General features: G+C 38.4%; 1 protein-coding gene across 1 annotated transcript in view; it reads right to left on the bottom strand.

Moving 5' to 3' along the window:
• Window positions 1-25478, bottom strand: part of LOC120526450 (C-type lectin domain family 7 member A-like) — a 49753-nt gene that overhangs the window by 13577 nt on the left and 10698 nt on the right. The window contains exons 2-3 of the mRNA XM_039749617.1: window positions 24290-24391; window positions 17725-17877 (exon numbers count right to left, since the gene is read on the bottom strand). Coding sequence (XP_039605551.1) covers window positions 17725-17877; window positions 24290-24391 — 255 coding nt within the window. The remainder of the gene's footprint in view (window positions 1-17724; window positions 17878-24289; window positions 24392-25478) is intronic.

Here is a 25478-nt window from a genome sequence, read left to right as displayed (position 1 = left end):
AACTGCACTTTATGGTGAAATTTTGGTTATTATTATTTAAAGACAATACTATTCTGAAAATGTACTTAAAGTACTTAAACTACCACTTTATTTTTAAGTCTGCCCAATTTTAACCAGGGATGATATTTTTGTTTCTGTTTTGAATTCAAATGCAGTTTAAAAGCTTTTTTTTCAGAAATTAAAACAGCTTCAGTTTACAATATTCATGTCCATGTCTATTATTTGATTCTGTCGCCCACTAAAACCGTTTTAAATAAAAAAAAAACATTTGCGATTTGGGGCAAATTTACGTGTGTGATTACATACGATTAATCAAGATTAATTCTTACACAGCCTCTAATTAATTGGATTAATTTTTTAATCGAGTCCCACCCTAATATATATATGTAGATATATATATGTAGATTTGTATATATATGTGTATATACAGTATATATGTAGATATGTATATGTTGTATATACAGTATGTATATATGTGTGTGTATATATACAGTATGTTTATATGTATATATATGTTTATATATGTGTCTGTGTGTGTGTGTATATATATATATATATATATATATATATATATATATATATATGCCAGCAACACTCATGACAATTACAAAACAATTACATTGTCAATCATGTTACGTTATTATTAAAATGTTTCCTTTTCTTTTTACTTCTCCGCTGCCAATCGCAGCTATTTTGCTATATATATATATATATATATATATATATATATATATATATATATATATATATATATATATATATATATATATATATATATAAATAGATAGATATGACAACAACACTCATATCAATGACAAAACAATTACATTAACAATCATCTTACGTTATTTTTAAAATGTTTGCTTTTCTTTTCATAACTTCTTTAACACACTACTTCTCCGCTGGCTGGTATTCTGCTAGTTGTTAATATTTGAATGTGATGATTTTGTATAGCACGGATTGAAAATCAGCAGTTCTTAGCATTGTACCACGCAAGCTGTCGTATCAACCGCCTACTGTGACTTGCTTTATTTTTTCTTCACTTATAGTCTAGAATAAAAGTGCACTTGTTTTGTTATACTTGTACACCAACATATGTTCCTGTGTTTGAGCGACACGGGCATGCTCAAAAAAATAGACGTGTAATGCCACGAAAAGTGCACGCAGGCACTTCAGTTCGCAAGCATTTGTACGAGAATGCAGTCACAAGTACGCTGCAGAGCTGTAGCGCATCTTTATGTGAAAACATTATTCTCAGATGGAGGGAATGATCCTGAACATGACTGAGAGAATGAAAAGTGAATAAAAAAAAAACTAACCTTTACAAGTATCATAAATTACACCGGCTGTTACACACTGAAATCAAATGCATGTTTTTATTCTAAAATAGTAGGAATAAGAGTAGTTTACTTCTCAAAACTGAATCGTGTGGGATCAAACTCATGACCTTTTGAATACTAGTCAGCAGCTGATACCATTACACTACTGTGGCTGCTGTAGTAAATATGTGTCAATGTGGCATGCTAAGGCGTTTTTTCTGCAGTTATATTTTTGAATAAAAGCATACTCATTCTGTTAAATTTGTATTCTTTTGTGAAAGTGTTTGATATTTGGACTTCAGGCTTCATACATTATATAGTTTATGCTTACATTTTGTCATTTACTACTACAATATGAAAAACATTTCTGTTTTAAAAATGTGTTTACACGGATTACTGTAGAAACGGAACACACGTGAAATGCGTGTATTCCAAATAATGCTCTATTATTTCCACTCTAAAACTCCACTTCCCTCCCAGATAATCAATCAAGGCATGAGCTGGGAGGTTTGTGCACGTTCTGAGTCGGTTGGGGGATGGAATAGCCGGCTGCTTGCAGTTTGTTTTATCGGCACATTTATAGGACAAAGGAGGCTGGTGGAGAGGTGAGAATGGTTTTAAGAAGCGATTTAAGGTGGGACGGATCTATGAGTTTTTTTGGTAGGCTCTGGTAATTCTAGTGTTAAGGCTCTCCTGCTGGCGTTGTCACTTTGCCCTTCCTATTCCCCATTTTGGACTCGGATTTTTCGGGTTTCAGCGATGTTGTGGTGATTCCTGACGCCATTGTCGAAGAGGGACACGACAACAAACCCGGTGCTTGCTGGAAAGGAGGAGGTCCGCGTCCCGCTGTTTGCGCCTTCGAGTCCAAAGTAGAAGACTTGGACTTTCCGAAGGGAAAGGGGGAGGCGAACGAGGCACCGCTCACCCCACAAAAAGGTAAGGAGGGTCGGGAAATGGCTAGTTGGGATGTTGTAAAATTAAATAAGACAGACCACAGCCTGCCGAAAGAGGCAACCCGACTCTCCAAGAACTCCAAGTCCCAGAAGCCTCCGCGAGACACTCCAGAGCACGTGCCAGAAGCGGACGTGCTCATTGCCTCCCGGAACAGGGAAGTAAGTCTTATGCCGGCCGAAGTAAACGATATTGACTTACGGGAACTCGAACGGTTAGTCAAGCCTGTTAATAGTTTCTTGCAGGTCCTGAAGACCATTGAACATATCATTGAGGAGTTGGGAGCAGCAGCCAGAGAGAAGTTAGAGTAGGTGAGGGCCTACGTGCGGCAATTTGGTGGGGAGCCTCCTGAGATGAATAATGCGGCGATACAGGTAAACGAGACCCGTATCGTACATAATAGAGGGACGTGGTGTGATCCGGGCCCGCGTTTAATAAGTAGTGGGTGCCAGTACACGGCGGGCCCTACAAATGAGATTGATACAATGACGGACCGGTCGGAGGAAGGATCGATCGAGCCAGTGCAGCTGAATAGTGCTGGATTCTGGAGCGTGGCGGTCCTTAAGACGCCGCTACCGGTCATCTTTAAATCTAAAGGGGTGCAGACAGTAAAGGGTCTCTCTTCATCTAGTAGAGAGACTCAGACTGTGGACAAGCCCCAGATTAAACAGGACATCCCGAAAATAAAACAGGGGTCTCCTAATAAGAAAGAAATAGAAGAGAAAGCACCATTAGAGGCAGCAGGGGTTTCTCTCCCAGCAAGACAAGGGGTGGACCTAACATTTCCTAATTGTTTTCAGTCCCGCAGGGGGAGAATACTAGGAGGACAGAGGCAGTGTTACGGGTGCCGAAGGTTGGGCCACATTTGGAGAAACTGTCCTTGGAGAGAGGGGGACAAGCTGTCAATATGGACTAATATTCCCCCTAGATTCTCCAGGGACCAAGATATTTGGATCAATCAAGGCTTAACCAGAACGTCCTCTTAGAGGAAGACTTCCCTCTCGGGGCAGGCCGCTCTGAATTATAATTCGTTGCTAGGAGGGGAATACTGTGATGGATGGCCGGCCGTTTATCCCGGCCAATACCCCGACACCGCCAGGTGGAGCCCTCCCTCCCAACTTTTGGACTTTTATCTAGTGTCTGGAGTCTTGGAGAAGGGTTCAAGGGAGCGATAGTGCCCCCTATCTGTCACAATATATATGTATCTAATGTGATAAACCCTGGCTGTCTGAAACCCCCAAACCCAAACACGATCACAAAAACACAGTTCTTTATCAAATAAATGACAGTTTTTATTTAAATGTCACCAGTTCTCTTCAAAACGTTGGTTCTTTTCCTCTGACCACCACACTGCCCTCCTCGAGTCAAGTGTTGCCTCTCTACCACCCAGCTCGACTCGCCTAATTAAGGGAGTGTGGTCCCTTTTATTACAGACCCGGGAGTACTTCCGGTGCCAGGGCGATTGCCCGATGGAAGTACTTCTGGGTCACACTGAAGTCCATTATTTATTTAGGGATCTTTTTTCTGTGGAACGCTCTTTTGCGGCACCCCGTGACTCCAGCAGGGCTGCCTTGCCAGACTACATTTTCCAGCATGCCCTGCTGGCCTCCCACTGGGTGGAGATATCTGAGACTGCTGCCATCTAGCCTACTGGGAGAATAACAGTTCTTTAGCAATCTCCCTGCTTTTATAAAGGTTGTCTGATTTGTGGTTCAGGCAGAATACATTTAAAGACACATGGAATACTTGTTGGAGTGAGTGCTATTTGTTTCTCTTCACCAAGGTCAGAGAATAGTTCACACTGCACTCCCTTATTATGTACTATACATGGTTCACTCACCTGTATAGCTGAATCCACAGTACGTATGTCCACCAGTTTATTTTGCCGAAGGTACTAATTCACGGATTCAATTTGAAGCCTCGCCAGTTTTTCCACCTCTTGAACAGCTATTTGAATTGTGCCCAAGGTTGAAATCAGCGAGTATATCGGTTCCAATAACTCCGTCAGCTTGCATAGCTCAATCGGTCCTTCTGGTTTTTCCGTAGGCTGTCGGCGAAGGCTTCGTGCATTTCCATTAACAGTTGGGGAATCGGACGCGACGGCAACTTCCGGTTTAGGTTCCGCCCTTAGCGGCTGGGAAATTTCAATGCGATATGCTTCCAGACAATCGTGGACAGGATTGATCTGTCGCTGCGAACTCAATTTGTTGCAGGGATCGGAACATTCATCTGATTCCATTTGATCGCCCTTAAAAGAAACTGATGAGAGACCCATCCAGGCCTTTTCTTGCTGTTGGGAGGCTGGGCTTTCCTCTTGGTTTGTCAAATCTGCAAACCTGTTGCCATACTGATTTTCCCAGCCTGCCCTGGGGTTGTTCACGTGACCTTCTTCCACGAATAGAGTTTCCAGCGTGTTTAGGCCAGATAGGCTAGACTAGTCATCATCATTGTCAAGTCATCGTCAAGTGGTTGGCCTTTTGGGATTTTCCCGGTTTTCTTGCTGGATTTTCTCCCCATTCTTATACTCCAGGGCCACGGAACAAAATAAAAATTAAAAATTTTAAACACAAAAAAATATGCAAGAATCATGCGTGTGAGGGGGAGTGTTGTCCACTCATAATATAATTAAATAAAAAACAGCCAGAAAATCCTGCCGACTACACATATTGTGATAAACCCTGGGCGTCTGAGTCCCACAAACCCCAAGACGATCACCAAAACAGAGTTCTTTATCAAACAAATGATGCTTTTTATTTAAATATCATCAAAATATTACCAATTCTCTTCAAAACACTGGTTCTTTTCTTCTCACCACTTCATTGCCCTCCTCCAGTCAAGTGTTGCCTCTCTACCACCCAGCTCCGACTCGCCTGAGTAAGGGAGTGCAGTCTCTTTTATTTCAGACCCGGGAGTACTTCCGGTGCCAGGGCGATTGCCCGATGGAAGTACTTCCGGGTGACACGGAAGTCCATTATTTATGTAGGGATCTTGTTTCTCTGGAATGCCCTCTTGCGAAACCCCATGACTTCCATCTGACATGAATCCGATTGAACATCTATGGAGAGATCTTAAAATGGCTGTGCACCGACACTTCCCATCCAACCAGATGGAGCTTGAGAGGTGCTGTAAAGAGGAATGGGCGAAATTGGCCAAGGATAGGTGTGCCAAGCTTGTGGCATCATATTCAAAAAGACTTGAGGCTGTAATTGCTGCCAAAGGTGCATCGACAAAGTATTGAGCAAAGGCTGTGAATACTTATGTACATGTGCTTTCTCAATTTTTACATTTTTAATGAATTTGTAAAAACCTCAAGTAAACTTTTTTCACGTTGTCATTATGGGGTGTGTGTAGAATTCTGAGGAAAAAAATGAACTTAATCCATTTTGGAATAAGGCTGTAACATAACAAAATGTGGAAAAAATGATGCACTGTGAATACTTTCCAGATGCACTGTAAGAAGTTAAGAATCTTTAAGTATAGAAGAACAATTTAAGAACTTTTAAGTACAGAAATAACTAAACTTTCTCAAGAAAAGCTAAGTTTAGAGAAGATATATTTTTCTTTTTATGCCTTTTATTCTAGGTGTGTAACTACTTTTTTCTTTATTCTTGTGTGGATTATTTACTTTTAACTTTCACTAAATATTTTTAAAATGAACTTTTGGACTGAGAGATTTCTTTCGGCACGTATTTTACCCATGCTTGATCTTGCCTTATACTTCGGCAGCTACATTAAAGTTTAAAACCTGCCTAAGACTGAATACTTGAAAACTGCCTTGGATTAAAAGAAAGAAACCTATGTTTTCTAAGCCTGATTCCAGACTCTGATGAAAGAAAGCAACGACAACTTGAAAAGACTCCACAGGTACTTTTAATCTTTGTCTTTAATTGAAGTTGGACATTTTTGGGAGAATTGTTAGTGCTCCTCGCGAGACTGTATAAATTATAAAGGAGCTTAAGTACCTAATAAGATCGTCATGGCACTTGATTCTGGCAACCAGAGGAAATATCAAACAGCAAACGAAAGTCTGAGTGGCGTGAGTGAAAGTCGCGTTGAATATGACATCATAAAGGACCATCTCCAAGACGACAGAAAGCCGTTCAACTCAGTGACAACTAATCTTCAGTCAGTGATAGATTACAAGTACAAACAATTATCTGGTCTAATGAAGTACATAAAGGATTTACAACAAAATGAATTTAGAATCAATTATCAAGAATGAGTTTTCCAACCTGAGAATGGAATGTAAAAGACTCAATAATGAACTCTTATCCATCCAGAACACCGAAGATATACGGAAAATGATACAAAGGGATTGTGATGCTAAAATAAAAAAAACTATACGTTCGTTTTTGGGATATACAATGGAATGGATTATATGAGTTGTGGTGAGCAGCTGGGGGCAGTACCCAGCTGGGATGCCCAGAAACACCGGAAGAGGGATTGCACCTCTTCCAGACCACGAGGGGGCAGCCATCCTGGTTGGTATGGGGACCACAGGAACAGAGCATGGAAGCTCAACCCTATGGGGCCTGTGGTGACCGCCAGGGGATGCCCGAATGCCTGAAGAGCCCTGGATGTCAGCACTTCCGTCACACCCGGAGGTGCTGGCGGAAGGATTACCAGGGATGCCCGGAGTGCTTCCAGGTGCTCAGCCGGCACTTCTTCCACACCAGGAAGTGTTGGTGGAAGTTCATCGGGAGACACCTGGAGCACGTCCGGGTGAACATGAAAGGGGCCACCTCCCTCCATTCGGGAGCTGGAGTTTGATGGAAAAGGACGAAGCCTGGAGGAGAGGAGTGGAGGCGGTCAGAAGGAGAGGCATTGAGGAAAGAGGCCTGGACTAAGGGTGATTGGTGTAAATAGTGGCAGAATGTATAATAAGCGTGTGTTGATGCTTGAACCATCAGTGTCTGCCTGTCTGTGTCCGGGCTGTTCCCCACAGAGTATGTCAAAATAAAAGCCTCAACCAGCAACCCGACTCTTCTACTAAACAATTCAGGGATTACAGAATGAAAGATGACATTTCCCCTGCAGTTAATGACTCCTAAGTTTCTGCAAAAACTAAAAGTCGTGCAAGTACAGTGACTTCTTCAGTCAAGGACTCCCAAATCTCTGCAAAAACTAAAAGTCGCACAAGTTCAGTGGCTACTTCAGTTAGTGTCCTCAGATCTCAAGAGGCAGCACACGCTGTGCTGTTGGCTAAAGCAGAGAACCAAAGAAGGCAACAGGCTCTAGATATGGAAGAGAGACAGTTGAAAGCCAAAAGAGAAGCTGAGGAAACACAGTTGAAAGCTAAAAGAGAACTTGAAGAAGCACAGTTAAAGGCTAAAAGAGATCAATTGGCTTTGTAAGCAGCTATTGCAGAATCCAATGCAAAGCTGAGGGCTCTTAAAGGACACAATCGCAGTCCAGGTAAACCGAATCCTTATAATGTTCCTCAGAAACCAGATGTGAAAAATGCAAAACCACATGATATAAGTATTCGTGACTTTTTATATAACAATGAAGTATTAACAATCCTCAGAAACTGCTTTATGATAAGTGTCACGATCAACAGAAAGAACAACAGTACAAGACTCAAGTGCCTTATGTGTCATACAGAAAGATCCCAAGAAAAAAATTAATGTCAATTATGCTCTCACTTACATCCAATCATTCTGCATATAAATTAGGAAAAAGGCACCAACGATAAAGGAACACCTCCTAAAAAGGAGAACGCTAAGTCGGAAAAGAAGAACATTTCTTCTGCCCATATTTCTGTGGAACCACTAGAGACTTGTACTGATACCGGGGCCGGTAAAGAGTGCATCTTAGCTGTGACTCCAGTTGAAGTTAAGTCTGAAATGAGTGAAAAATGTGTAGAAACATATGCTCTAAAAGACTGTGGCAGAAAGTTTGCAAGAGCAGTTAAATCTTTCTGGAAGATAGTCTCACATCTACATCAGCACTGTAGAAAGGGACAAAGTAAATAGACAGAAATTAGTAAAGTGTACAGTTTTAACAGAGTTACAAGTCTGGGGGATAGAGGAAAAAACATTTTTCGATTTACCAGAAGTGTACACGCTGAACTCTATACCAGTGAAAAGGGAGAACATCCCTATACAAGAAGATGTCAAGAAATGGTTTTATTTAAAAGACGTGCATCTATCCCAGATAAATGCTGACCAAAGCAATAATATTGTCATTACAATTCTATTATTAATATTATTGTTATTAGGTACATGGAGCCATGGCAAATCATACATAGTGAAAATGAAGGACTTTATACTGTGAAAACATTCCGTGGGTGGATTGTTGATGGATTGATAAAGGATCAGACAAAGAAAGACTGCAAAGTTATTCAGTCAATCATATGACAATAATGGAGGTAGAACAAATGTTACTCCAGCAATACAATACAGACTTTCCAGAACGCAGCTGTGTGAAAAAGAAGGAAATGTCACAGGAAGACATTAAATTCATGCGCATAGCTTCAAATACTGCAAGGCTAGTGGATGGACACTATTGAATTAATCTGCCTTTTAAAGATGAGACACTTAAAGTGCCAAACAATCGTTGTGTGGCAGAAAAACATACTATTGGACTTAAACGGAAACTTAAAAAGTATCCAACATTCCATGAGGATTACAAAATTTTCATGAAAGACATTTTAGATAAAGGATATGTCATTAAGTTGCCCACTGAACAGCTAACCCTCGAAAGAGAGTGTGGTACATACCTCACCATGGAGTATATCATCCAAAGAAAGATAAGATTAGAGTGTTTTTTGACTGTACAACCACTTACCAAGGGTTTTCCCAAATTGAACAGTTGGGGAAAGGACCTGATTTAACTATTACACTCATTGGAGTTCTTACAAGATTCAGAGAGGAACCAATTGCTCTCATGGTAGGTATTAAATCAATGTTTTATCAAGTGAAAGTTCCAGATGAAGACACTGATCTTCTTCACTTCCTATGGTGGCCAGAAGGTAATCTAAACAATGGACTTGAGGAATAAAAATGACAGTGCATCTTTATGGTGCTACTTCATCACCCAGTTGTACCTCTTATGCCTTATGAAAATGGATTATTTGCTTTTAACTTTTACTAAATATCTTTAAAACAAACTTTTAGACTGAGAGATTTCTTTTGGCACACGTTTTACCCGTGTTTGATCTCGCCTTATACTTAGGCGGCTACAGGTGTATAGACATTTAAGTCAAGTCTCCATGGAGTCATGACAACATCACCCCCCAAGTTTAAAATGAGATTATAAACTGATCAATGAGGGAAGTCAAAACCCAAACATGGGAGATGCACAAACCAGCTATGAAGAGGATGAAGAACGGAAAGGGTGTTGGTCCAGATGGCATAGCTGTGGAAGCATGGAGGTGTTTAGAAGAGGTGGCAGTGGAGTATTTAACCAGGTTGTTTAATGCAATCTTTGAAAGTGAGAGGATGCCTGAGGAGTGGAGATGAAGTGTACTAGTACTAAGAATAATGGAGATGTGCAGAGCTGTAATAACTACAGAGGGATAAAATTGATCAGCCACAGCATGAAGTTATGGGAGAGAATAATGGAAACTAGGTTAAGAAGGGAGGTGATGATTACCAAGCAGCAGTATGGTTTCATCCTGGAAAAGAGTACTACAGATGTGATGTTTGCTCTGAGGGTGTTGATGGAGAAGAATGGAGAACGCCAGAAGGAATTGCATTGTTTTGGGAGTGGCAGAGAAGTATGTAAGAGTGGTAGAGGATATGTATGAGGGAAGTGTGACAGTGGGGAGGACTGTGGTAGGAGTGACACATGCATTCAAGGTGGAGGTGGGATTACATCGGGGATCAGCTCTGAGCCCTTTCTTATTTGCAATGGTGATGGACAGGTTGACAGACGAGATTAGACAGGAGTACCTGTGGACTATGATGTTTGCTGATGACATTGTGATCTGTAGTGATAGACCCTGGAGAGGTGCAGATATGCTCTAAAGAGGAGAGGAATGAAGGTCAGCAGGAACAAGACAGAATACATGTTTGTAAATGAGAGGGAGGTCAGTGGAATGGTGAGGATGCAGGGAATACAGTTGGTGAAGGTGGATGACTTTAAATACTTGAGATCAATAGTGCAGAGTAACAGGAAGTGTGGAAGAGAGGTGAAGGAGAGAATACAGGCAGGGTGGAGTGGGTGGAGAAGAGTGATTTTGGACAGATGGGTACCAGCAAGAGTGAAAGATCTACAAGATGGTAGTGAGACCAGCTATGCTATAAAGGTTGGACACTGTGGCACTGACAAAAAGACAGGAGACAGAGCTGGAGGTGGCAGAATTAAAGATGCTAAGATTTTCAATGGGTGTGATGAGGATAAACAGGACTAGACATGAGTATATTAGAGAGTCAGCTCAAGCTGGACAGTTTGGAGACAAACCCAGAGGGGCGAGATTGTGTTGGTTTGGTCGTGTGCAGAGGGGAGATGTTGGGTATATTAAGAGAACGATGCTAGGGATAGAGCTGTAAAGCAAGAGGAAAAGAGGAAGTGTATGGATGAGGTGAGAGAGGACATACAGGTGGTGGGTGAGAAAGAGTAAGATGCAGAGCACAGAAACATATGGAAATAGATGATCCAATGTGGGTACCCCTAACGGGAACAGTCAAAAGATGGAGAAGAGGGAAGTGAAAATGAAAATGTCCTCAGTCACTGCCAAAAATTTGTGAAGCTACAATACAAAAGGTAACATATATTGGATGTATTACTGATATTTTTCTGCTTTCCAGAACTCCTCGATGACCCAGGTTGTATGGTGTGGACTGCCATACTCTATTTCCTTTTGTCAGTGGCACTAGTTATTGGGATAGGAATAAAATTTATTGAGCCTGCTCTGCTGCTTACATTTTGCTCTGTTCTACCACCTGGAGCTGGGAAGACAGATGGTTCCAACAGAGAACAGTACAGTAGAAGTTGCGCATAGCTGGTCTTTAGCATCTGGGGAAACCAGTGTCTTGTTCGTGATAAATCTATTGTGTCCCTAAATGGAGTATTTTTGAAATGATAGGCTGTACAATCATCACTCATATTTGATGATTAAGTGAATAGGGTCAATGATCTGTTAAAGTTTGGGTCACTCCAAAAATGAACTTGGTGAATTCAATACAATAATCAAAATGTCACTACTGTGGATACCTGCCATTTGTCATTGGACTACCTTTAATACTGACTTCTACTTTTCAATACTGGGGAAAGATGTCCTAAAGTTCAAATGAAAGTAATTTGTAAAAAGAAAGAGTCAGTGGATTTCTATAGCGGGGCTAGATTTCAGTGATTGTACCCAAAAAGAATAACCTCTGCTGGATAACAGTAAACAGAGAGAAGAGAAAAGGGAATCTTTGATGCACTATAGGTATATCAGTAGAAAGAATGAAGGACAAATAAGTAGACACAACAGACTAGAAATCATGAATTGGTGGGCACTCCCATAATATCTGCAACAATATGCCTAGAGCAGTCATACATACATAGATGGCAATTATGATGCATAACCAGGCCCATAGAAAACACTTTAAGATAAAGACAGTGTACATATTTGAACTGGACATGTTAATAGTTTGTGGTCTTATATGAAAATGTTGTATTTTTAAAAATTGATTTTTATGAGAGTGGATCAGAGATAAGGTTGTTCTGCGAGACTGACAATAAGAAGCCTGTAGTATACTTTACACAAAGTCACATACAAAACTGCCTCTGACTTCAAAGTAGGTGACTGAGAACAAAATAAGTTATAGAGGATATAAAATAAATGGAGAAGATAGTGGTACACTGCTCACATTAATAACAAACATAAGTTGTAAGGAGAAGAAAATAGAGGAAGAATGAACATTGCAACTTGACATCAGTGACTGGAAAGTCCAAAAACAAGAATCTTCAAAAACAAAGTCCCTCTGATTCTGAAATCTCTGATGCATTCAAGATAGGAAAAAATTTGGAAGTGCCAAACTAGACAAGAAATGTTTTGACTCTACACCAAGTCCTCAAAGCTTATGAATTAAATGGGGCAAATATAAATTCTAACCTTAGTTTAAGGGTAGTGAAAAGAAGAAAAAGGAGAAACAAAGGAAGTACTATATTAAATTCAAGGGAACACCAAGAAAGGGAATTGACAGGGTATCTGTCTGGATCAAAATCGGAGGAAGTATAAATTAGAACATTAGAATAATCTAGACAAGAACAGGCCATTCAGCCCAACAAAGATTGCCAGTCCTATCCACTTATTTTTTCCACAAAAATATCGTCTAGTATTGAAAGTCCCTAAAGTCTTAATGTAAATGCCAGATGATATAGTTTCAATTATAGTAAAGATTCCCCACCCTCAATGGAGGTCTTTTATAATCCATAAGAAAGAGGATATTAAAGCTCTAACATTACTCCAGTACTTTATACATTATGTCACATACTGTATATATAACAGGTAGTAGGAATAATTAGATCATTACCATTACATTAAAGTAATCACACAGAATGTCCAATATTTGCCTAAAAACCTTTCGGACCCCTGCTGAACTTGACAATGTCTATGATGTCTAGATAGCTCCGTTATATGTATGAAGGAAAGAACATACAAGTAGCTAAGTACAATCAGGCAGCTTACCGCCTGCAGGCTAACTTTGCAGATCCATTATGTAGTGTAGCAAGCTTATATGGCTTATATTTGTGCAAATATTGATAGTAACACCATCACACTACAGTAGTGAACAAACATAATTTATGCAATGACATAAAGTTTGTACCTCTCCTTCTTTTTTCCTTTTGTCGTATTGAGCTTTTGCTTTTTCATTTCCTCTTATTGGCACTTCACTTGCAATGTATTTTTTTGGTTGTGCTGATGGGTGGGGTGAATCCCACCAAACTAATAACCTAACAGCAGCCTTAACAACATTTCTATCATTGTTATTTCCGTTAATGAAAACTAAAATGAAACATGTCTAACAGAAACATAATAATTTCGATAACTAAAAAAAATGTCTGAAGACTAGAATTAAGAGATAAGGAGAAAATAAGAATGAAGCCAAAAGTAGTTTTTATAATTTTAATTTTCAACAGGATAATCTTTGAGTATAATGCACACGTAACTGTGCAGTTGATAGTATATTTATTAAAGATTATTATTACTGTACAGGTTTGTGAATATGTAAAATAACCCCTCACTGGTGGAGTTGGAGTCTATGGATTTCTTTGGTCATTTATCCATCAGTCAGCTTTCCCTTCTAGAAATGAGAGCAAATACCAATGCTTCATCACTCACCAATGACTTATTCTGTTTTTTCATGCTGCTTATAAAGTGAATGATCTGAGATGTTGTTCTAACAAGATGTTCCATATTGAATGTGAATAATATGCTTGTAGAAATGCACTATATATACTGAAAAACTCATTTCATATCTTCTTCCTTATCTGCTTTCCCTATACGGGTCATGGTACATGAAAAAAACCTGCACATGAAAAAAGTTAACATCCTCTAATCCTTGGCTATACCTAGAAATTCTGTTCATAAAAACTAAGAAAAGAATCAGTGGTAACGGGAAGCCCTGACAGAGTCCCACACTCACCGGGAATGTATCCCACTTGGTACGACAATTTGAACCAAGTTTTCACTCTGGTTGTATAAGGACCGAATAGCCCACTACAGCAGGCCTGGTACCCATTACTGCCAAAGTATCCCCCAAAAGACACCCTGAAAGATGTGGTTGTATGCCTTTTCCAAACCCACAAAACACATGTAGAGTTGTTGTGCATTCTCCCATGAACCTTACAGAGCCCCTGTGAGGGTAAAAAGCTGGTTCAGTTTTCCATGACCAGGGCAAAGTATGTAATCCTGAATCTGTGGCTAAACCAACAGCTGGATCATACTTTCCAGAACCATAGAATAGAATACTTTGATCCCTCTGATGTTGAAACACCCTCTGGTCTCTTTTCTTAAAGGATGAGCACCCCTTCCCCAATTTACCAATCCACAGGCACTGTCTCCAACCTTTACGGAATTTGCCAGAATCACTTCAAGCCAGACTGAAAGGAATTTTCCATGGCCACTCCAAACTCCTTCCTGTCCTGATTTTTTACTTCCAATACTGCCATCACCACACACTGTTTGGCCTTTTGGCACCTTTAAACTGCCTCTTTAGATGCACAAGCTAACCTAGCTAGGGAGGTCTCCTTCTTCAGTCTGAGGACTCCCTTTACTGTTGGCGTCCACCACTGGGTTTGGGAATTACCAATGCAACAGGCAATAATGACCTTACAGTCTCAACAACAAAGTCACGGAACATGGCCCATTAAGGTTTGGTGTTCCCAGCCTCCCTCAGAATGGTAGTGAGACCAGCTATGCTATAAGGGTTGGACACCGTGACACTGAGAAAAAGACAGGAGACAGAGCTGGAGGTGGCAGAGTTAAAGATACTAAGATTTTTAATAGGTGTGATGAGGATAGACAGGACTAGACATGAGTACATTAGAGAGTCAGCTCAATACAACAGGTGTTTGCCCGGAGGTGCAAGTTGATGATCTCCAGGGGCTACAGGGACATCTGCCAAATGTTCCCAGTGTACCCACACCATATATTTGGGTCTGCCTCAAGCAAAGGAGTTTAAATATACCAGGATCTTGTTCACAAGTCATTCAAAGAAGACAATGGAAGATTAATAGGTGGATTGGAGCAGTACCTGCAGTCATGTGGATTTTGTACCAGTCAGTTGTGGTGAAGAGAGACTTGAGTGAAAAGGTGGAGCTTTTGAATTCAATCTACGTTCCAACCCTCACCTATGGTCATGAAATGTGAGTAGTGACCAAAACAAGTAGATCACAGATCCCTTTGTAGGGAGTCTGGGCCAAGCCTTAGGAAATAGGATTTGAAGTGCCAAAAGTAGAGCCACATCCCCTCTGCATCAAAAGAGGCCAGTTGAGGTGATTCGGGCATCTGTTCAAGATGCCTCCTGGAGGCCTATAAGGCAAGATGTTTCGGGCATAACTAAGAAATGATATCGTTCAGCTGGAAAGGGAATGCATCAGTATCCCACCCAGAAGAACTGAAGGAGGTGATGAGAAAAAAGGAAATCTGCTTAGACTGCTGGCCCTGTGATCCAGACTCAGATAAGAAACAAATGGATGAAAAAACTAAAGGTTTAAAAAACTAAAGGTTTATTGTTGAAAAACTAAATAAGAACAAAAAAAAAAACTAAAATTTAATCAAAAACAAAATAAGAACTAAATCTAAAATATATCTTAAAACTAGAAAAACATATCCCCACATGGCATAGCTATCCTGTGCCAGAGCTGCAGAAGGCAGAGCATGTAAGAACCAAAGCAAAACTTACTTGCTAAACTGGCAACCTAGCTGACTGTCTGTGTTGTCTAATGGGCTGACTGGTACTGCTGTCATTTTTCTTGTGAGCATGTGCTGCCTTCTGCCAGCTAAGTCATAAGTTTATGTGTATGCAGAAACCACTATACAATGTCAAATGTTACTTAGTAGAGACATAGCCAGAAAATTATTTTTGGATGGGCATGTTCAAACATGGGTGACATGGAATATAACTGACCATCCTGCAAGCACAGAGACAGTCCTCCAACTATTCCCTTTCAGTATAATTAAATAGTAGAAGCAGCAAAACTTTATATTTACATTAGGGTCAGGATTTCATTGGTGGCATGATTACCCAATAAATACAAGTAATTGAATAAATCTAAAAACATATGAGATCTCCTGCATCCTCCAAAGAATCTGAGCCCATTGTCATAAAGCCAGCTTTTTAAATGTAGTCATTATTTGCAAGGCACCTTGCTAGCCTGTTATCCACTTTTATACTTCCTGTCTTGGAAGGCAACTCTCAGTGTGGCCTTTACTCCTCTTCATGTATCTCATCCTCAAACTTCTTATTTTGATCTTGTTACCAAAACCAAACTGACCAATTGGATTATTCTGAAAATGGACATAGTGTTTTATTATACAGTTGATGATATGACCCTTTTGATTGTACTATAAATGCATTCATAGCTACTGCAACTGAAAAATAAACACTGTAAAAGTAACAACGAAATACTGTCAAAGAAGGATGACAGTCTGCAATTGCATTACACTTCTGATCTTCTAAGTTACCCTGGATAAAGACTTCAACCTTATGTATGACAGTACATATTTTCTTTAAAGCTAAGCTTTTAACCTAGCACACATGTACTAATAAATTATTTCTAATAGTATTTAATAGTGTATTTATATGAGGTGGCAATCTCTGAGCAGAAATTTGGTTTCTTGCAAGGAAAGAGAACTACAGATGTGATGTTTGCTTTAAGAGTGTTGATGGAGAAGTACAGAGAATGTCAGAAGGAACTGGAATGCATGTATGTAGACATAGAGAAAGCATATGACAGGGTTTTCTGCAAAGAGTTATGGTGCTATATGAGGAAGTCGGGAATAGCAGATATGTATGTGAGGTTGCTACAGGATATGTATGGGAACAATATGGCTATGGTGAGGTGTACAGTAGGAATGATTGCCTTATTCAAGGTAAGAGCGGGATTATATCAGATTGACTCTGTGCCCTTTCCTGTTTGCAATGGTGATGGACAGGCTGACAGACAAGGTTAGACAGGAGTGTCCGTGGACTATGATGTTTGCTGTTGTGATTTGCAGTGAGTGTGGACAGCAGGTTTACATGAACATGGAGAAATGGAGATACACATTGGAGAGAAGGGGAATGAAAATCAGTAGGAGTAAGACAGAGTTAATGAGTGTGAATGAGAGGGAAGATGGTGGATCCTAAAAGGTTCAAGTAAATGTCATTTGTAACTTCTTTTTCTTCCTCTTTATCTTTTCCCATTTCTATGCGGGGTCAATGTACTTAATCAACCTTCACCAAACAGCATCTCCGTGCTGGTCATGACCTTTTCCTTCCGATCATCTTTCACTTTATACATCCATCTCCGCTTTGGCCTCTTCCCCGACACTTCCATTCCTATCATTCTTTATCCCACATATTCATTGTTTCTCCTCATCACATTTCCATACCACTTCAAGATATTTTCTTGCATTTTCTTAGGTATCTCTCCCACTTTTGAGGTACCTCTGTTATTATAATTTCTTATGCTGCCCTTTTTGGTAACCCTACACATCCATGTCCACACTCTTTTTTCTGCCACATCCAACTTCTTCTCATGTATTCGCTTCACATCCCATGTTTCAGCTACATGAATCATTGCTGATCTTACCAGTCTTAAAAACCTTACCTTTAACCTTCATCTTATTTCTTCTATCACACAATAGTCCTGATAATTAGATTAAAAGTAATTTATAACATAATCTAATAAATTCATATATTATTATACAGTAATTTAATATGAAAAATGGGAAGCTTGTTGTTGACATTGAACACAATTCATTTTTTTTACCATCAATTTTATCATCTGCTAACATTTTCTATTCTTTTCTTACCAAAACGTGTGCTGTAATTAAATTGAAGAGTCAGGTACTTTGTTGATAAACGGCTGAAGTTACTCCTCGTCTGGTTGAGCTCCTCATTTGCTAAGGTGTAATTTTCTGATAAACTGGCATAGGTCTTTTTCAAATCATGTAATTTTTTTTCAGCTGTGAAATGAGAGAAAAAACATAAGAGATCAAGTTCTTGGTATACTATGGTGGGCCTGGTTTCTTACTTAGAACTCAATTTTTTGATGCTAAAGTAATATGTTTTTGGGATTATCTTTAGTTGGCTCACTTGTTACAATTCACAATGCTTAATTGCCTGTTTTAGCTTTAAGCTGCTGCACTTATTTTTTAATTGTTTCCTTCCTAATTGTTAAAGCACTTTGAGCTACATTATTTGTATGAAAATGTGCTGTATAAATAAATGTTGTTGTTTTCTTAACCAGCTATGATTAACAATGAAAATGCAAATAACAAAGAAACCACCAGCTCTCCAGCTAACTGGGTTCCATTTACAATACTGAATTTGCATCATGGAGTATCATATGTTAATAAGCAAATGGATACCATTCTCAGAAAAGGAAACTCGACAATGTATTTAAAATTTGTCTTGGATGAATGAAAGTACTAATAAGTAATACAGTTAAATAGATAGATAGATAGATAGATAGATAGATAGATAGATAGATAGATAGATAGATAGATAGATAGATAGATAGATAGATAGATAGATAGATAGATAGATAGATAGATAGATAGATAAATACTTAGATTCATTATTATCAAGATCTTTCTTCTAATTTGGAACCTAGTTGGATTGAATATCTGCAACCACTACTGCCTTCCAGAGCCATGATTGAGGACCTCTGGTGTACATGTGGTAAGGGACAGTACATGTTCATCATGGACTCACTTTACAGAAAAATAGACAACTCATATTAAAGAAATTGTATCTTTAACATTTCATTGGATTATTCCAAACATTGCTTGTGGCCAAACCTTTAAAGAAATTAAGTTAGGCTGATTGTAAAATGACACCCCATTAGTAATAAAGTATGATAATCAGTGCATTCTGTCATGCTTCTTTTTGTTGAACTAATGTTCATTTATACAAGTTGTGTCAGTCCCTGCTGTTCTTTTTTATCACTATGTATCTGACTGCAGGACCGCACCATAGGCTGAATGTTTTTAAATAAAGGGATCATTCTTGATACTTCTGTTACACACAAAGGCACTGATAAAATTGATTCATCAAAATTCTTTTTGTTAAGTAGTTAATCAAATACTCAAGGACACACCAAATTATTGGAAGAGATGTGAGAAAAATCTTAAACAGAAGAACACCTATGAAGAACCACTCTAGCACTGTGTTAAGGTATGGCCCAGTTTGAGGGAGAGGAGAAAGACATAGGCCTCAAACAGCCAGGATTCTTCATTAGGGAAAACATCTCGTGGAACATCTACTCGGGAAGCTAGGATTAAGGATTGAAGGCTTGTAATTGCCGTAATGTAAGTGTACCTTTTCATTTAAAGAAGAGTAGTTTTAAATATTTGTAAATGCAGCATCAATAATTTTCAGATGTTTCAGTGAAAGTTCTTGTGCAAATGCAAGCAAGGTGTTAATCCACGCGGGTGGTGCAATGGTAGCACTGCTGCTTTGCTGTAAGGAGATTGAAGGTTTGCTTCCTGGGTCCTCCCTGTGTGAAGGGCACTCTGAGTAGTGAGAAAATTGCTATTTAAATGTAAACAATTATTATTAGATGTTTCCAGATCTAGGATGGGGGAAGTTTGCAGTCTGAAGGAAATGGAGTGATACAGACTTTGACTATGTCTGAACATTTACAAACTAAGTTATACTGTAAGTTTATTTTGTTATTGTTGTTCAAAATAAAGTTATTGAACTGTTAACAGAAGTCTCGTATCCAATCTATGCTACAATTTGAATAATTTAAATAATTGGGAATTACATCCTGCATACAAAAGGGCAAATGTCATTACAAAGCACATATACTGTAAGGTTGTACAGCCAAATCTGAGTTTGGACCTCTTCATCTCTGTCTAAAACCTGACACACCATGTGTCATTCCCAGCATCTATATCAGCAGGCTAATATCATAAAAATGTATGATGTAATGAAAATGAGTGCTAAACAAATTGAGCCAGGATATGAAAGATCTGAAGAAACATTAAAACTAAATTTTAGGAAAGCTAAATGAAAAGTTAGAGAAAATGGAAGATAATATAGAGAACAGAGTAAAGAAACCTGAGAATAAAATGAAATGTTTGGAGTTGATATTGAGAATAGGAAGCATATGTTAACAACCAACATGAAACAACCAGAACAGACACAGTGACTGCCACAAGTAAAAACTGTAAAGCATCCATCCATTTACTAACCTGCTGAATCTGAATACAGTGTTACGGGGGTCTGCTGGAGCCAATCCCAGCCAACACAGGGCACAAGGCAGGAACCAATCCCAGGCAGGGTGCCAACCCACCGCAGGACACACAGAAACTAGGGCCAATTTAGAATCACCAATCCACCTAACCTGCATGTCTTTGGATTGTGGGAGGAAACCCACGCAGACACGGGGAGAACATGCAAACTCCACGCAGGGAAGACCCAGGAAGCAAACCCGGGTCCCCTAACTGCGAGGCAGCAGCGCTACCACTGCGCCAACGTGCCGCCCCAACTATAAAGCATTCAGTAACACATTTGATGAATCTCTATATTTATCTAAAAGAAAGACACCTGAACTGTGGGCCTACTGAAAACACTAGAAATTAACAATCCAGTGAAATTTGCTTTAAAGCAGATGCTGAAATTGTAAATGTTTAGTTTTAACCCATCACATGATATCCATTGATCTTCATAATTAGATGTGAAAACTATCAAGTAAAGAAAATATGGTATTCCACATCAGATAAAAGAACATTAGAACACAGTACTTAAGATGAGGCCTCACCAGTGCATTATAAAGGTTGAGCATAACCTCCTTGGACTTGTACTCCACAGATCATGCTATATAACCTAACATTCTGTTAGCCTTCTTAATGGCTTCTGAACACTGTTGGGAACTTGATAGCTTGGAGTCCACTATGACTCCTAAATCCTTCTCATAAGGTGTACTCTCAATTTTCTGACCACCCATTGTGTATTCAAACCTAATATTTTTACTTCCTATGTGTAATACTTTACATTTACTGACATTAAATTTCATTTGCCACAAATCTGCCCAAGCCTGTATGCTATCCAAGTCCTTCTGTAATGATATAACGGATTCCAAATTATCTGCTAATCCACCTATCTTGGTATCATCTGCAAACTTAACCAGCTTGTTACTTATATTCCTATCTAAATCATTTATATATATTAAAAATAGCAGCGGCCCTAGCACTGACCCCTGTGGAACACCACTCTTAACATCGGCCAGTTCTGATGAGGTTCCTCGCACCATCACCCTCTGCTTCCTGTGTTTGAGCCAATTCTGCACCCATCTAAAAACATCACCCTGAACTCCCACTTCTTTAATTTGATGCCCAACCTCTCATGTGGCACCTTATCAAATGCTTTCTGAAAGTCCAGATAAATAATATCATAAGCTCCACTTTGATCGTCTCCTTTTGTTGCCTCCTCATAGAATTCCAACATGTTAGTAAAACACGACCTCCCCCTTCTGAACCCATGCTGACTGTTCAGAATAACTCCTGTCCTTGTCCTTGTGTTGCTCAATCTTATCCTTAATAATTCCTTCCATTAATTTTCCTGTGATGCTTGTTAAGCTTACTGGCCTATAGTTGCTTGGATCTGCTCTGTCACCCTTTTTATATAATGGGATGATATTTGCCATTTTCCAGTCCTTTGGAATCTCTCCAGTGCACAGTGACTTCCTAAAAATATGTGTCAAGGGTTTATATATGTACTCACTAGCCTCCTTAAAAACACGAGGATAAATATTATCTGGGCCTGGTGATTTGTTTGATTTCATCTTTAATCTGAGCAGCACTTCTCCCTCTACAATTTCCAAATCCCTCAGTACCTCCTTAGTAGTTGTGTTTACCTCTGGCAGGTTATTCACTTGCTCACTTGTAAACACCTCAGAAAAATGTAAGTTTAGGGCATCTGCTATTTCATTGTCTGTATCTTTTAATTCCTCTTTACTATTCCTGATGAACTTGACCTCCTCCTTAACTGTTCTTTTACTACTAAAATACTGAAAGAATCTCTTGGGGTCTTCTTTCCTTATCTGCTATATTCCTCTCCAACTGTCTTTTAGCCTCTCTAATATCCTTCTTAATGGTTGCCCCCATTTTCTCATATGCGCTACGATTCTCTTTGCAGTCATTAGTCTTATATGCCTTATAAAGCAGTTTTTTCCTTTGCAACTTCTTTTTTAAATCTTTATTAATCCATCGTGGAGTTTTTTTTAGTTTCCTATTACTTCCAAATTTAGGTATGTATTTGTCCTGCATTACATGTAAAACATTTTTAAACCTGCTCCACTGCTCCTCGACTGTCTCCACACTTAAAAGCTTATCCCAGTCTATCCTACTTAGACTTTGTCACATCTGCTCAAAATTAGCCCTACCAAAGTTCAACTGAACAATTTTAGTCTTTGCATCTGCACTCTTACAGAATACTGAGAATTGTATTACATTATGGTCACTCGACCCTAGTGGTTCAATCACCTCTACACCCTCAATTCTATCCTGATTATTACAGAATACTAAATCCAAACAGGCTTCACCCCGTGTTGGTGCTTTAACAGAAGGAAATTCAGATTGAAAACAGTAGGATTCATATTTTGGGGAGATCTTTACTTCTAACACTATCAGGCAAACTGAATTTTACAGCACTAAACAGCACTTGTGATATCAGATACAGTCTACAGTTGCGTTTAGACTCAAAGTAACTGTCGACGGTCAATCCGATATTTGAACATCTCCACTGAAAGCTGAAGAACAAGTATTCCCACAATTGTTAAAATATTAATGGGTCATACTGATGATGATTATAAAGAAGCTGTTTAAAGTCAATGTTTGACAATTAAGTTAGGAGGAAAACAAAGAAAGATGTCAACAATGGGACCTATATGGCTGCAATATGTATTGTGACTAACAGTAACTTGTTGTATTAGCATATGATAGTGGAAGTATTTATCTCCCTGTGCTGTTTTTTAATAAAAATGATAAAATTAACAGCACAATTAGAATATAAATTATACCATACTAAATATATAATATACAAACACAATTAGTATATATCAGTAGACATTGAGAGCATACATTACTAATAAAAAATATTTTTTTTGGTCTGATGATAATAATAATAATAATAATAATAATAAAAAAAAGAAGAAGAAGAAGAAGAAGAAGAAAAAAACATACATACACAATATAGAATATTCTGCATATTCTGAATTGTTTAGGGAAGTGAGGGGCAAGATAGCAAGTGTAATTGTTGTGCCTTTTTCAACCATAGTCTTACTGGGTATGACAAAAATAAGGATACCATTTAAAATTTCCAATATCTTTCTCCTTTCATCTCATACTCAACCACTAAGGGTTATGCATCATGAGTAACATTTTTGAGAAAGAGGAAACAGTATAAATCTTTCAAAACAGTATAGATTATTCAAAATATGTAGTAAGCCAAAATGTAAAAGACATCACAATGACCTTAAGAGAGATAAAAGTGTTCTTACATCTCACTTCCTTAAAGGCTGAGATAATATAAAAGTCAGATTTTCATTCTAAGTATGATAATAATTTGTAGTGTTGGAGTGTGAAGGCAGATATATTATGTCATGGTTTTAGAGGACCTACATTAATCTACTTTAATTCTGCCTAACAAATACGCACCAAATACAGTTGACAGGATTTTAATTGTGTGTTAAATGCGATATTAAATAGTCCTAATACAACATAAGATACTGCAGCACCAATTACATAGTTTCTTGGATATCATAATCTTTCTGACCCATGAAGGTCTTGTACCCAAATTCGAGGGAATATAATTTCTTCTTGTCATTACATCATAGTTACTTTAGAATCAACTACATTTTTATTGATAATAATTTACTACACTCTATTAAATCTTGCAAAGGTGATGCCATTGTCTTCTCTGATTATGCTCCTCTTATTTTGGAGCTCCATTTAAATTGTTGACTTACTGTAATTTGTTCAATGCAGTTGTGTTTTCTTATAACGTTTGGTTTCCAAAATAAGGAAAAAATTATCTGCTATAGTTGAGTCTCACATTTTAAAGTCCTTCATGAGCTCTGATTATAATCATGCTAACCCAACTGAGTCCATTTTGATATAGAGGCCTCCTGACTATTATATCCTCTTGATGACCTTTAAAGACATATTTACAGCTTTATTATAATTAGAGTTGCAGGTTATAGTAAGAGCCTAATGTACCTTTATTATACACAGATTGGGGGTCTCATTCAAATGCTGAAAACTTTTTGAAAGAAAGAAAAATGAGTCAACAATCACAGAGCCCAAAAAAGTTTAGAACTGCCTCCATTTTAAAAAATCAAATGGTTCACTCTCATTATGTGGCACTTACCGTGTATGAAAAACATTCCAAAGGCAATCAGCAACACTATCAGCAACAGAGTAAGAGAAGATACCACCCAACAGCAAGAGCGAGCAGACAGACCACAGAAGTCTGCAAAAAGAAAAGAACAAAAGACATCACATGAACGAGTTGTTGTACCAAAAAGTTAATTAATTTTGTTTAAGAAACACCCCTCATTTTTTTTGCATATGACACATTTCCATGGTTTAACACTATCCCAGGTTGCTTTATAAAAACACGGCTATAAAAGAATTGTTTGAATATAAATTTTTACACTTTGAGTGGCAAGTATTGTGCATCAGTGAGTGTCCCTTAAATTCAGTTGTATGGATTGAACTGCTAATCATATGCATTGCAGTTTAAGACTTTTGCCCGTAGGCCATCTTTTTTATGGCACCATTTCTCTATTAACACCAGCCTTAGATCTTAAAGGGATATTACACCCCAAAATAATATTTTTATCTTACTTCCTCCATGTGTAATGACAGAAAAATGCATAATATCATGTTTTCAGGAAAATGGAGATAACAAACTTCCTAAAAAAATGTGAATCTATGGAGATCAACAAAACATCCATGAGAAAAAACTAACGTTAACTTGTGCTGCATAATCTACAGGTCACGACATCCAGTTTACGGAAAAAAAAAAAACTCCAGACGGCTGGAGAAAAAATAAAATCTGCAGGGATTCCAGACCACGAGACCGCCCAGTCCACTCTGACCATAGATACCTGTTCAATCAGAAATATTATTTCCGTTCTCCATTTTCTTGGCCATTGCTACAAACTAAGTAAGATAAATAAGATAAAGGGATAAGTAAGATGAAATATACATGCTTGAGTCAGAAAGTTGCACAGGTTCATTCAGGGTTTTCAAGAGACAGAAATTTTATTCAAATACAGGTCTTCAAACACACGTCTCTTATATACAGTGTATATATATATATATATATATATATATATATATATATATATATATATATATTTATATATATATATATAATTTTTGGGTGAAGTACTTCTTTGAAGCTGCAAAATGAAAATCAAAAATAAAGTACCCTATTAAAAACATTAAAGCACATAAAGTTTACAAAAGCTTGGTGAACTGACTTACATTTCAGTTAACATCAAAGTAAATTTTAAAACTCTTCATTTATAAAGCCCTAATTGTAGAAAATC

This window comes from Polypterus senegalus, chromosome 3 (genome assembly GCF_016835505.1).
Source record: "Polypterus senegalus isolate Bchr_013 chromosome 3, ASM1683550v1, whole genome shotgun sequence".
NCBI classification, from domain to species: domain Eukaryota; kingdom Metazoa; phylum Chordata; class Cladistia; order Polypteriformes; family Polypteridae; genus Polypterus; species Polypterus senegalus.
The sequence above is the reverse complement of the archived record's forward strand: the minus strand, read 5'-3'. Positions and strand labels throughout refer to the sequence as shown.